General features: G+C 37.2%; 1 protein-coding gene across 6 annotated transcripts in view; it reads left to right on the top strand.

Annotated features, from left to right (window-relative positions):
* sycp1 (synaptonemal complex protein 1) overlaps positions 1–14,612 on the top strand; it is a 95,966-nt gene that overhangs the window by 65,606 nt on the left and 15,748 nt on the right. For 3 of the 6 annotated variants that reach the window (XM_031896790.1, XM_031896789.1, XM_031896794.1), the window contains 5 exons: positions 5,323–5,385; positions 7,236–7,298; positions 9,644–9,760; positions 10,980–11,090; positions 12,270–12,362. In XM_031896790.1, the coding sequence (XP_031752650.1) occupies positions 5,323–5,385; positions 7,236–7,298; positions 9,644–9,760; positions 10,980–11,090; positions 12,270–12,362 (447 nt within the window). The remainder of the gene's footprint in view (positions 1–5,322; positions 5,386–7,235; positions 7,299–9,643; positions 9,761–10,979; positions 11,091–12,269; positions 12,363–14,612) is intronic. The other 3 variants (XM_031896791.1, XM_031896792.1, XM_031896793.1) reach the window with 3 other exon arrangements.

The following is a 14,612-nucleotide window of genomic DNA, read 5'->3' as shown; positions in this document are numbered from 1 at the left end:
CATGCCACAACATCTCAATAGGATTCAGGTCAGGACTTTGACTAGGCCACTCCAAAGTCTTCATTTTGTTTTTCTTCAGCCATTGAGAGGTGGATTTGCTGGTGTGTTTTGGGTCATTGTCCTGCTGCAGCACCCAATATCGCTTCAGCTTGAGTTGTCGAACAGATGGCCGGACATTCTCCTTCAGGATTTTTTGGTAGACAGTAGAATTCATGGTTCCATCTATCACAGCAGGCCTTCCAGGTCCTGAAGCAGCAAAATAACCCCAGACCATCACACTACCACCACCATATTTTACTGTTGGTATGATGTTCTTTTTCTGAAATGCTGTGTTACTTTTACGCCAGATGTAACGGGACACGCACCTTCCAAAAAGTTCAACTTTTTTCTCGTCGGTCCACAAGGTATTTTCCCAAAAGTCTTGGCAATCATTGAGATGTTTTTTTAGCAAAATTGAGACGAGCCATAATGTTCTTTTTGCTTAAAAGTGGTTTGCGCCTTGGAAATCTGCCATGCAGGCCGTTTTTGCCCAGTCTCTTTCTTATGGTGGAGTCGTGAACACGGACCTTAATTGAGGCAAGTGAGGCCTGCAGTTCTTTAGATGTTGTCCTGGGGTCTTTTGTGGCCTCTCGGATGAGTTGTCTCTGCGCTCTTGGGGTAATTTTGGTCGGCCGGCCACTCCTGGGAAGGTTCACCACTGTTCCATGTTTTTGCCATTTGTGGATAATGGCTCTCACTGTGGTTCGCTGGAGTCCCAAAGCTTTAGAAATGGCTTTATAACCTTTACCAGACTAATAGATCTCAATTACTTTTGTTCTCATTTGTTCCTGAATTTCTTTGGATCTTGGCATGATGTCTAGCTTTTGAGGTGCTTTTGGTCTACTTCTCTGTGTCAGGTAGCTCCTATTTAAGTGATTTCTTGATTGAAACAGGTGTGGCAGTAATCAGGCCTGGGGGTGACTACAGAAATTGATATTGAAATTGAATATTGAAATTGATAAACCACAGTTAAGTTATTTTTTAACAAGGGGGGCAATCACTTTTTCACACAGGGCCATGTAGATTTGGAGTTTTTTTTCTCCCTTAATAACGTAAACCTTCATTTAAAAACTGCATTTTGTGTTCAATTATGTTATCTTTGACTAACAGTTAACGGTTTTTGATGAGCAGAAACATTTAAGTGTGACAAACATGCAAAAGAATAAGAAATCAGGAAGGGGGCAAATAGTTTTTCACACCACTGTAGGAGATTGTAGATATAATTCACCCTGTAGAGTGAAAACAAGGGTCATGTTATGTCTGTGCCCAATGATGTGCAACTGGTTGCTGGGAAATGTCCTGCTTTTTATCTTTACTTTTAGTTGGCCTATCTGGGTCTAAGGCTGCCCTTATACTGGCCCTATGCATACCCACTCTTTCTTTTAATTGCCTGTTGGTTTTACCACAATACAGATATCCACATGGGCACTTAATGGCATACACTACCATGCTTGTGTACCTAATATTAAAGTATTGCATGTCACACATCCTGTACACGTTCAAATCCGATGTTTTTATGTACTTATCCATTGGGTCACTAGGGCTCAGATTTTCATTGAGGTTCTTACCTCTTGTATTACTAAATTTAGGTTTTAAGGACTTACCAAAAGGCAATGTATTATCTGTGGCAATCACTGGCCAATTATTCAATACGCTACTGTGTAAAAAATGACTATAGGGACTATATTGGCTCATGTAGTAAACATCATGGTCACTATGCTGACGCTCTTTACTTTCCCCACTTATTACTTCTTCTCTATTCAGTTCCAGGGCCCATTCCAATGTATTTTAATAAGTCTCTCTGAATACCCCCTCTCTATAAATTTCCTGCACATCACTTTTAAATCTCCCTTCTATCCGGATCACTAACAATTCTCACAACTCTAAACATTTGTGATTTAGGTAAAGAGTCAAGGTAATGTTTTAGATGGTTACTGGTATAGTGTAGAATAGTATTCCTGTCGTTGGGCTTTACATAGATGGAGGTCTGCAGTGTATCTCCTCATGTCCAAATATTCAATTGAATCAGGATCTCATTTAAGTTCCTGTGACAAACGTTAATCACAATATAAAAGCTTTAGTACCGTGTTAGCCAGTGTCAAAAATAATTATAAAAAAAATACACAAATATAAGAATATTGTAGAAATGATACCTATATTGGCTAACAATAAAAATACATTGCAAGCATTCAGAGCTCTAAGGCCCCCTTGTCAAACGTTGTAACTCATGCCTGGTGTCTGTCCATTTAAAAAATACATTGTCGATATATCTACAATTAAATGCTCGAAAGTTTCTAGAATTATTCCAAGGTTTTCTTACAACAGAGTGTTGCCTCAATATTAATACTAAGAGGCAGGGATCCCTCCCACCTCTACCACTTTCTATAGAAAGTAGGGATGCACCGAATCCACTTTTTTGGATTGTGCTGAACCCCCGAATCCACCCTGAAGGATTCTGCCGAATCACGAACCGAATCCGAATCCTGTTGAATCCTACTGAATCCTATTGAGTAGATAGTAAAACATTTACTAAAGCTACAGAAAACATTGGAAACATATGTAGAGCAGGGCTAGGGTATAACAGAAAGCAAGCCTTTGCCTACAGCTTGTTTAATTATTGTAATATATGGTAAAAGCTTTTTAGTTGCCAAAAAAATAAAAATGAATGTGACTAACTGTAACTGAAATTGATTGTAATTTTTTATTGTGCTATACTTTAAAAAATAAAAAAGAGGGATGTTTAATGTGTTACTGCTATTGATTGAGGAGTTGTAGAAGACATTTTGAATTGACATATTGAATTGAAAAATTCCAGAATTCACACAGACTGTACATGCCATACTGAGTTGGAGATTAGACTGTTGAAGACTGATCTAATAAAGGCATCAAGCATAATGAAATACTAGTAATACTATACTAGTAGTAGTCACTTAGTACAAGAAAAGATTTGCCATTATGTGCACATCAACATCATCATCATTTATACATTAAAAGCAGTAAAACTGTCAAAAGGGTTAATTGCATTGCATTTTTGCATAGCTTGAATATGTGGAATTCCTCCTGGTAGTGGCAAGTTGGCAACTTGAACTAATGATAACTAACTTAAACTTAATGACACTCATCAGAAAGAGACAGACAACATGCAGCAGTCACTTTTGCACAGTCACATAGTAGTAGTCTATGTCATAAACTTAAACTAAAAATAATCATGTTCACCATCACTAATACCAATTAACAATTCACCAGTGTAACAATTCACATATATACAAGTACAGCAACACCTTTGAGGCACTGATTAAGTTAAAAGAAAGTAAAAAAATCAAATACATACTTGCAGAGATTATACTGTACTATATTGTACTGACCTATCCTATACACTCACATACATAAATCATATATACAAACATTAATACTAACTGTAGATATTAGTATCACAATAGCCTTGGATTCAGCTGTGCGCCCGTGGCTGCCCATGGTGGCAGGGCCGCCATCAGAAATCACGGGGCCCCTCACAACAAAATTTTCTGGGTCCCCCTCCCCCAGGGCCCCTCCCATCAGTACAGGACACAAAGACATAAAAAGTATTAGGGTCCCCCTACCACAGTGCCCCCTAATGCTATGCTGGCCAGGGCCTCCCTAATGCTATGCTGGCCAGGGCCCCCCTAATGCTATGCTGGCCACGGCCCCCCATACAGAGTGCCCCCAATTGCCCTATAGACAGTACCCCCCCATAGAAAGTGCCCCCAATTGCCCCATAGACAGTAACCCCCATACACAGTGCCCCCATAGACAGTACCCCCCAAAGACCTTGCCCCACATAGAAAGTGGCTCCATACACAGTGCCCCAATTGCCCCCATAGACAGTTCCCACAATTGCCCCATAGACAGTACCCCCATACACAGTGCCCCCATAGACAGCCCCCCCCACACACAGTGCCCCCAATTGCCCTTAGAGACAGTGCCTCCAATAGAAAGTGCCCCAATAGCCCCATAGACAGTGCCCCCAATAGCCCCATATACAGTACCCCCATACACAGTGCCCCCATAGAAAGTCCCCCCACACACAGTGCCCCCAATAGAAAGTGCCCCCATACACAGTGCTCCAATTGCCCCATAGACAGTCCCCCCACACACAGTGCCCCCAATTGCCCTTAGAGACATTGCCCCCATAGAGAGTCCCCCCCCCATAGAAAGTACCCCCAACAGACCAAGTCATCGTCGGTGGCTCCTTCTCTCTTATAAAAGGGCCTGTCGCCACCGCATAAGAGAGAGGGAGCTGCCAATGATGACTTGGTCTATTGGGGGTACTTTCTATGGGTGGGTACTCTCTATGGGGGCATGGCTTGGTCTATTGGGGGTACTTTCTATGGGGGTACTCTCTATGGGAGCAATTGGGGGCACTTTCTATTGGGGGCACTATCTCTAAGGGCAATTAAAGAAGATGGCGGCCTTGCATGGTGACGCGGAAGGACAGCTCCGTGACCACACTCCTTCCTCCACACGGGACTGTGAAAGGTAAGGGGGCTTAGGTGCTTTACCCGCCCAGCAGCAGTTCTAACCCCGGCCCCCACTCACATGCTCACCTGAAGCAGCAGCCATGTTGTGGATTCGAATTCGGTTTGGCTCAGAGCAAGGATTCGGCCGAAACCGAATACCTTCGGAGATTCGGTGCATCCCTAATAGAAAGGTGCAAAATTAAAATTATACAGAATTTATTTAGTATTGATATAACATCACGTTAAAATCAATTTAAAACTGGGCTGGCTAGCATATCATCATTCACAACCACATACAATCACATTAATATATTGTCTTACTTTAGACCATAAGTTAATTAAAAATCCAAAAAATCCCAACAAAACAAAAAATCAAAATTCGAAAAACTGAAAAAACAAAGTCACTAAAATTGGTTATTCCTCCTAAAGGAGAGAGGTGTTTTATTTTCTATGCAGGTCCCACTTTAATTAAGTTTCCACCACCGCAAAGCAAAACTACTTCCAGCATACACCAGCGACACAAGCATTACCGTGACATTTTATAAATACAACAATGATTGAGTTTAATTTGAATGTAAATCAGCCCTTAATGTGTAGGAAGACAAACTAAAACTGGTAATATAATTGATATGGATATTATGCAAAAGAGTATGGTTGGTATATTTAAAAGAAAACATGACTTTGACCCAGTGAACCCCAATGCCTAAATTATAAGGATAATGTCCCTTTAGGATGAACAACAGCTTTAAATCAGCTATAACAACTCAGTTGTACTTTCCCATTTTAGATCATTGCTTTAAGGAAAGAAGATGAAAAGAGAAACAAGTCAATTCAGGATTTGGTGATGGAAGTATATATTTCTTTTATTAATAAAATATATTTACAATTATAATGCTGCATCACACGTGATTGTTATAGTTACATCCTTAAACTGGGGACATAAAGGTGCAGGTGGACATAACAGATGAGAAAACAAAAATGACTGATACTGTTCCAAAAGCAGAATTCTAGTGGTTTTGCTGGCTAGGTTCCCAAATGTCATTGGCATTAGACTCTTTTTAGGTTACTAGGAATCCATGAGGAAAGGCACACTGCACAGCATCTGCTGGGGTCCCAGGAGGACAGGGTAACAAAAAGTAATATTCTCACCTGCACTGTGCACTGTGGTTCAAATATAAATACATTTTAAATATTTATCCCTTCCATTTTTGCCAGTATTTTTCTCAAAATGCTTACATTGCTGCAAGCATAGACGGAAGTATAGTACAAATTATTTCTAATAATTTATTTGCGGCTACTGAATGTGGAAACTTTAAAGATCCTACAGGGTCTGTTTCTGTGTTCCTCAAAGTCATTGATTAATAGGGTAATATAAAAAAAAAGTTTATTTAAAGTTTAAAGTATACTACAACTCTAATCACCTATAGCAAGTAGCAGTAACTTGTCACCTGGTTAATAGCAAATATCTTATTGGTTGCTATAGGTTCCTGCACCTGGGCAAGTATTATTTAATATGTTATACATTGCCTAATTTATGGCTAATAAATCTTCATTTTTTATCTTTTATAGTTTTTGAATTATTTGCCTTCTTCTTTTGCCTCTTTCCAGCTTTCACTGACCCAGAGGCCAAAAACTATTGCTCTGTGAGGCTACAATTTTATTGTTCATTTTTATTACTTATCTCTCTATTCAGCCCCTCTACTATTCATTCAGTCACTCTCTCAAATCACTCCCTGGTTACTAAGGTAAATTGGACCATAGCAACCAGATAACTGCTGAAAAACTGGGGAGCTGCAAAACAAAAAGTAAAAAAATTTAAAAAATGACAATAATAAAAAATGAAGACCAATTGCAAATTGTTTCAGAATAGCACTTTCTACATCATACTAAAAATTAAATTACAGGTGAACAACCCCTTTACTGCTTTTATTCACAAGATGCTAAAAGACATTCAGCTGGCCTTAAACTACAAAGCATTATGAGACTGACCTTTGTAGCAAATCTAGCGATATAAGGGGATAAAATTAATCTGGTGAATGCTGCCTTAGGAAATGTGAGGAACAGTGCTTTCACTTAAGGGCCCATTTACTAAGCATCAGATTTTTTTTTCTTTTCTCAATTCGGATTTTTAGCGCTAAAAAAATGCTGCAACTTTTTTAAGATTTACTATGTGTCTAAATGGATAAAAATCTGAATCCAATAATTTGCCAGGCTAAACTTGGCGAGTTTATGTAGAAGTCAATGGCAGAGATCCCTTCCTTTTTCTTAAAGATCCTTCTTTAGTCACAAAACTGTTTTTTTGTGCGATAACTGAAAAAGTCCAGTTTGCAGCAACTTTTCCTATTGTATTTTTTTAGTAAATGTTAGACATTTGAGGAAATGAGTTTAGTCGAGTTTGAAAATTAAATAAAATAAGAAATTATAGAGTTTTAGTAAATGTGCCCCCATAATATTTAGCAGCAATTTGATAAATCCCTAACCCTTACATGTTACCTCAAACATGACCTCCTATTTTTCCCATGCCTTTCATGTTCCTTGCTTTCACGCTATTTATTTATAAAAAGGATAACTCAACTCTTTAAAGCAATTCTGTTAATAAGTAGACACTGTGCAGCCACATACTGTATGCAGTTATATTTATTTTGTGGTTGTACTTAAAATATTAGATTAACAAAACAAAATCATTTTTTTTTTTTTTAGAATAAATCTCTGCAAAAGAAATTAGTTAGAGAAAGCAAGATAAGTAAAACTCTGAAAACAGAGGTTAGTAAAAACATAATTACTATTTTGCTGTTTTTTTACTGGTTTCAGCACTAAACCATGGTCTAAGTAAGGATCAAGTAAGGATTGAGTGTAAGGTACTGTTTTATTGCTAAAGAGAAAAAATATTTTTAAAAATTAGTTATTTGCTTAAAATTTTAAAATAAATCCATTGGAAAAGTACCCCCAGTTGCCTTAGTTATATTCCCTCAGCTTTTGTCAGCTAGGTTGGCTGCCTTGCAAACTGGTACAAAGGCTTTAATGTGATGTATCTCCTCAGCCAAAGTAAGGGCACCACCAAAATGTTGTTTGCACATTCCCACATTTGATAACAACACACAGTCTAAAATGTTGTCAACCTAGCTGGCATAAATATACTTGGAATATAACTAAGGCAACTGGGGGCAATGCTTTTTACTGATCAAACTATATTTCTTAATGAATTGTTGGAGCTTACATTTCAATATCTTTCATTACCCTCTATTTCAGTATTTTTTTTTATTTGAAACCTATATTTTTAATTAGGAAAGTTTTAACTAAAGGTGAAGCAAGGCACACACGTTTTAGTATATATGTAATATATTATGGCGAATATATGAATGTATTTTTGTATAACTATTTTACTCTTTAAATTAAGAGTTAGATTAATAAAAATAAAATAATTTTTTTTATTACCACATCCTTACCCATTATAAAAGCATTTAAAAATCCCAGCTGTCAATCATATATTGCCTGCCCCGCCTCTATGCCTCAGGCAATTTCAATTCAGAACTTATTAGATGTTGCTGCCCTCCTCACATTCCCCCTCCCTCCGCATCATGTAATTTTGTAACCAGTGCATGGACATGGGCATCAGGTCCCCCCATACTTGCACATAAAGAAGATTTTGGCAGGATGCAATGCCTGCTTTGATAACAGTGTCCACAAAATGGTGCCAGCCTGCTTGCTGCAATTGTGAATTCCAAGGCTGAAGAAAATAAGATTAAAATAATTTATATAGTGTAAGTATTTGTAAGTTTATTTTGCTTCACAAACACAATAGAAAACAATTTGGAACTATTTCTTAAGGTGACAGGTCCGCTTTAAGGCCACATGAACCTAATAATCATATACAATGTTGGACTGGGATGCCTACCAGAAAACCCTGAACCATGGGCCCACTCTCAGAACCTTAATTCCTACTCTGCTCCCTCAAATTTTTATTATTCTAGTCTTTTCTATGCTCTATTCTTCCATCTATTAATTGTCTTTGTTTCCATACAGAAATAGGGAATGACTATGAAGTAGGCAAAATAGTTAGCAATAGAAGCAAGAGTTCCCCCTGACACCAGGGCTCACCAGGATTTTTCCTGGTATACTGGTGGCCAGTCCGACACTGGACACTACAATACATGTAACTGTGGCCAGATTGCATTTATTTGCTTTTTTGGCCAGTGGAACTTATCCATTTGTTTGTCAACTTACCAGCTATTATCAGTAGAAATTGCAAGTCCCTGTCAGTTTGGTTAGCCAATGCTCCTCAAACACACCCCAGGGTTTTATGAGAGCACAGAGAAATCTGCTAAACATGAGCCAAGATAATCTTAAAGGCTTGAACAGATTAGTTGCAAGGTCAAAATAAGCGAAACTCAAAAAAATCATTTTAGCGCAACAAAACATGAATTGTGGGAAAAAAAGAACAAAATACAAACATTAGTAAATGCCCCCTTAGTCTTCATGGGCCTTAAGCATCAATGTAAGACTTTGTAATTTGGATATCTATGCATGATACTACTTAATACTACTTAAAAGCACAATGTGAAAACGCAGTTGCACAAAAATGGACATAGTTATTGCTGAATTAATGCCATTTATTAAAGGTACTTGCATCCAAACATGCTCCTTGTATTTCTGAATAGTTATATGCCTTTATGGAGGTTATTTAGTACTGCAATCACAGTTGCTTAAAAATAGACAGTCATTGACTAATTGATGCCATTCATTAAAGATACTTCCGCATAGTTGTGCTTGATACCAGCGAGTCCATTCTGCACTTGTTTAGAATCACACACAAGTGTACCTATTAATGCAGAGAAACTCCCGAGCTACTGCCACAGAAGCTTTGCCCATGGTTACCACAGTGGGCCATGTCAATAGTCACAGTTTACTTGTGCCTATAGAATCTCAATCGATTTATCAAAATGTGTACATACAATTTTTTTCATTGTGGGTTAAGAAAATTGTGAATTTATTTTAAAATTGCACTTTGCATACTGAACTTGCTTGCATAAATGACCCTATATATCTGTTTATATTGAAAGATTTGTTAACCCTGGGATATAAAAACTGAACAGTTTTTTAATCCATAGGTGAACGAGTTACATGAGCAGCTCAATGAAACAAGAATGCGTAATGAAGAGATTATCTCCAGTAAGCAAAATGAGATCGAGGACGCAAACCAAAGACAACAAATTCTTTCTAATGAGGTATTAACTGGTATAAGTACTGCAGTGATATGTTTCTTTACAATTAAATCATATACTGACAATTTTCTGTTATTGTTTTACTTTTTTTCTTATTCTGTTTGACAATGTCTAATAATTACATAAAGGTATAGGATCAATTATAAAGAAACCCCTTCTCCAAAAATCTCCAAACTGCATACATTTCTATTGTGTCCTATTTAAACAAGCAGTTAATTTTTGACTGCTTTTTTCTGTAGTAAAAAGACAGTGCCAGTATTTGATGGTATTTAAGATATATACATATAAATACATGGCAAGAATATGGTGTTCCACATTATGAAAATATCCCTTATCTAGAAAACCTCTAGCCTGTATATTTAATATGTTGTGTCCTGATTTAGTGTAAATATTTTTCTCACTGCATGAATTTTAGATATCAAATTTAAAAAACCTTCTGATGGCTGTGAACAATTAGCACTGTCAAATAACTTATTACAAGTTGCCTACATTTTCTACTTTTTTTGAGTCCTCTGTAGTTTTTTATTTTTTCTTCCTGGAGTCAGGCTGCTGCCAGAGGGGGCAGGGGTTTAGGAAAGAGACTTTTGGGGTATGTAGTATTCTATACAGGTATGGGACCCGTTATCCAGAATGCTCGGGACCTGGGGTTTTCCGGATAAGGTGTCTTTCCATAATTTGGATCTCCTACCTTAAGTCTAGTATAAAATTATTTAAACAGTAATTAAACCCAATAGGATTGTTTTGCCTCCAATAAGGTTTAATTATATCTTAGTTGGAATCAAGTACATGGTAAAGTTTTATTATTACAGAGAAAAAGGAAGCCATTTTTAAAAATGTGAATTATTTGATTGTCATGGAGTCTATGGGAGATGGCCTTTCCAGAATTCAGAACTTTCTAGATAATGGGTTTCCAGATAAGGGGTCCGATACCTGTATATTCATATGCACCTTTGATAGTGGACAGGGCTGAGAGAGCAATAACATAATTGGTAATGAAAATATTTTTCTTGCTGAAAAACCTTATTATGATTAATATAACTCTTTTACTGATCCAGTGTAACCTTACATATACATGTTTTGTAGTGTCATCTTTTGATAGATTTACAGGTAGGTGTTGATAAGTAGAGATTTTCAAGTTTTTTAGAGCAGGATGCTCATTCCTGATTGTGCCATAGTAGACCAGACATTCAGATGTCTTACCCAGTTTGATTTATTTTTTTAGATTGATAATTTAAAGATAGCAGCTGAAGAGTCATTGAAATTACAACAGGATACCGATATTCGTTGTCAGCACAAGATTGCTGAAATAGTGGCATTGATGGAAAAACATAAGGTGCTATAATTTTCATTTAAGCTGAAATATGTAATCCAAATAAATTGCCATGTATAATCTGCCAAATTTCTATACAAGTCAGAATTGTTTCAAGTGGGAATTGTTTCAAGCAACTATATTTTTTTAAATTTTTTCTCATTTAGTAACAGTAAAAATTTTCATCTTCTTTGGAAACAAATAGAACTATGTAATTTTTGTTTGTTAGCAACTTTTTTTTCTTAAATATGCTAGTGCTCAAGAATATAAAATCCACTAGCTGAAAAGAGTTGGCACACGTTTTGTGTTATTCGGCATTAAAAATGGATAAATCAGTCTCTAAGGTTATATTTATAAACAGAAAAGCTTACCTAAAGCATATTTATGGCTCAGCTACTTATGTGATTGCAAATTAAAAGGAAGAATGTGTGTAAAACAGCACTTGCTACTACTGCTGAATAGGATGAAAGTCCTTGGCTCACAAATGCATGGGGGAGCTGTTATTTAAACTTGTATCACTTCTGGGGCATCCTTCATGTGTTGTACCTAAACATGCAACATGCAATAAATCACACTTTTGGTTTGTACCAATTTTTGTGTCTACAAAAATGAATCAGCAACAGTTCTCCACAGAGAACTGTTTGCTGCTAACATCTGTTATACACACAGCAATTTCTCGGGTGGTTTAATTGGCAATGTGACTGATAACTCTTAAAGAAGATACAGCTTTAAAATCTAGCCACTATATCCAATAAGAATGGCAAGTATACCAACAAAGTACAAAAAAGTAAATGATCCTTTTAATGGCTGCAGAGTGGATATTTTGAGAGGATGCAGTATTATATTTTGTCCAAATACAAATTGGTAATTCTCACCTATAACGACCGATTGTTGTAGCGTGCTGACTGCCCACTGCCGAGGGCCAATTATAACTTTGCAATACAACATGCTGCAGCACTCCAAATAAAGTAAAAAGGGTGTTTATTGTGCCACAGAACAGGCAACGTTTCGGGCTCTAGCCCAAGGCTCAAGAAAGGGCTGGAGCCCGAAATGTTGCCTGTCCTGTTGGCACAATTAACATCCTTTTCACTTTATTCAGAGTGCTGCAGCATGTTGTATTGCACAGTCTTATATTTTGAATATGAAAATGTAAGAAATATTTCTTCAAGAGTATTATTATGTTATTTTATATGTTTATCTTAGCACCAGTATAATATAACAGTTGAAGAAAAGGACAGTAAATTAAATCAGTTTGGAATAAGAGAACAAGAATTCATGTCTACAAAGACTTATCTGGTAAGAAATACATAATATCAATGTGGTTAAACAGTTTGACTAAACTTGGGGAACCATCATGTGATCCGATTGCATAAGAGACAGTCTGATAGGATAGACAATCTCATCCTTTATAGGTTAAATTTGTGCCTAACAATATGAGAAATATGTTTTATTTTGTGAAGTCTGTTTTACCCAGTTTCATTGTGACCTAAATGTTCTATGCTCCCTGTCTGTTACTGCTCCTACATCAAACATAACCTCAACCAAGGTATCCTAATAATTAAATAACCACACTGAACACAGAATCTTGTGGGAAATATAAGGGACCAGAGGTCACAGCTTTATTAAGGAACATTTAGTAGTTGCTTTATCAAAGTCCAAATTTCGGACTTAAAGTGATACTGACATGAAAAAACTACTTTTCAAAATATGAATGTACGGTAAATAAAAAGTTACCTATAGGTCATGTTCATCTTTTTTCACCAATAGGGCTGCTTTTGTAAGTTATCGTTACTTGAAGTTCTTAAACCTGACTGTTTTTCAAACCTGACTGTCCCATCTCAGCCTGTCAGTTACAGCTTCTAATGCTAACAGACTCAAATATGGCAGCCCCCTCATAGAGGAACAATGGGGATCAGGATGTTCAAGCATTGGGCAAATACTTTTATGGCAAAATTATAAAGCTCATGCAAAGACAGTGTAATGGTATATTTTGAAAAAGTTTAATTTCAGGTGTCTGTATCTCTTTAAGAAAAAATTGTATCGAATACGTAATAACAAAAACACAGAAAATAGACACAGTTCTAAAACTTAGAAGAAATATGAATTTTTAGTATTCGGACACAGTCATGCATTGATAAATGGGCCCCTTAGAGTAAGTACCCTCCACCAAATGCCCAGTTAACACACATGCCCAGAGCCCCTTACTCTGCTCTCCATGGTTTCTCTCTTCTCCTCACGCCCCATGGTGGTACCATACCACAGGTTTCAGCGCAAGCCTAACCGTACAATCACAGCCTACTAACCTGGGCATAGCCCCCACCCTCTGGCACTTTTTCTTTACTGCCACATTCTGCCATTAAGAAAGAGGGGACTACTAAAGCAAACATCCTTCTCTATGCTCCTATTTAAACCTCTTTTTCCCCATTTATATGCAATTTGCAAATAGCCATAAAGTGGTAGCTGAGCCTCTGGATCCAAAAACTTCTCAGTTGCCATCCTGTAGGTTGACATTACATATATCTAAGCCAATCTTTGACAGACAATGTTTGAGTGCCCAATTTATTACCAAAACCAACCCCAAAACACTGAAAAGTACCAGAATTGAAATCAGGATAATGCTCTACTCTCCTAATGCATTAAAATTGGGCCTTTTCCTGACCCTCCCCTGCCAGTAACTATATTTTTTTGTACCACCTCTCAAGGGCAGTTAGTAACATGAGCTTTTCTAACATTACCCTATTACACTACCTGGTCAGGTTTTTACCATCTGCAGACTGCCCAACTTTGCCTTCTTTGATAGAAGTAGCAATTCACCTATACTAAAGGCCCCTTTATGTGCTAATGTAAAAAACTGCCCTTAATCATTTTTCCTCATGTTAATTATTTATAATATTCCTATAGTTGGAACAATGTGATCCAAACACTTAGGGGCCGATTCACTAAAGGTCGATAAAACGAGCGCTATTTATAGCACACGTTGAAAATTTTATCGCTTCTTATTTTTTGCGACTTAACGCTTGATTCACTAAAAGGACTGGCATCATAATTAAGACTCGATGTTCTTTGCGTTATTTAACTCGCACTGAGCGTTTTTCTTGCGTTATTTTCCGCCACGTGCGTTATTTCTCGCTGTGTGCAATATATTTTGCCATGTGCTATATTAGCACTCGATTTTACGCACGTAACCATTTCGGGAAACTACTGTTCTGAAAATTTCCCTGAAAACTGGAGGATGCATCGCTCTGGGGCCAACACATACTTGAAAAAATCCCACTGCAAAGTCCATGTTGTGTTGCCAAAAGCTCATGAACCACAATTTTCTTTAAGTACCACCTACCCCAAGTAGGTGTTAATATTCGCACAGAATAATGCGATATGTAGCGTGTTTAACACTTCATATGTGTTTGTGAATTATGCGTTAGTACTATAGTACTATTTCTATTCGCTAATTAACGCAATGTGAGGTAAATAACGCAGTGCGTTTTTTTGCGCGTGCGATATGTGTCTTAACGCATGCAAAATTAGTTTGATAAATCGGGACTTAAT

The sequence above is a fragment of the Xenopus tropicalis genome, chromosome 2, assembly GCF_000004195.4.
Source record: "Xenopus tropicalis strain Nigerian chromosome 2, UCB_Xtro_10.0, whole genome shotgun sequence".
Taxonomy (NCBI): domain Eukaryota; kingdom Metazoa; phylum Chordata; class Amphibia; order Anura; family Pipidae; genus Xenopus; species Xenopus tropicalis.
Note: the sequence above shows the minus strand (reverse complement) of the source record. Positions and strands in the feature narration are given on the sequence as shown.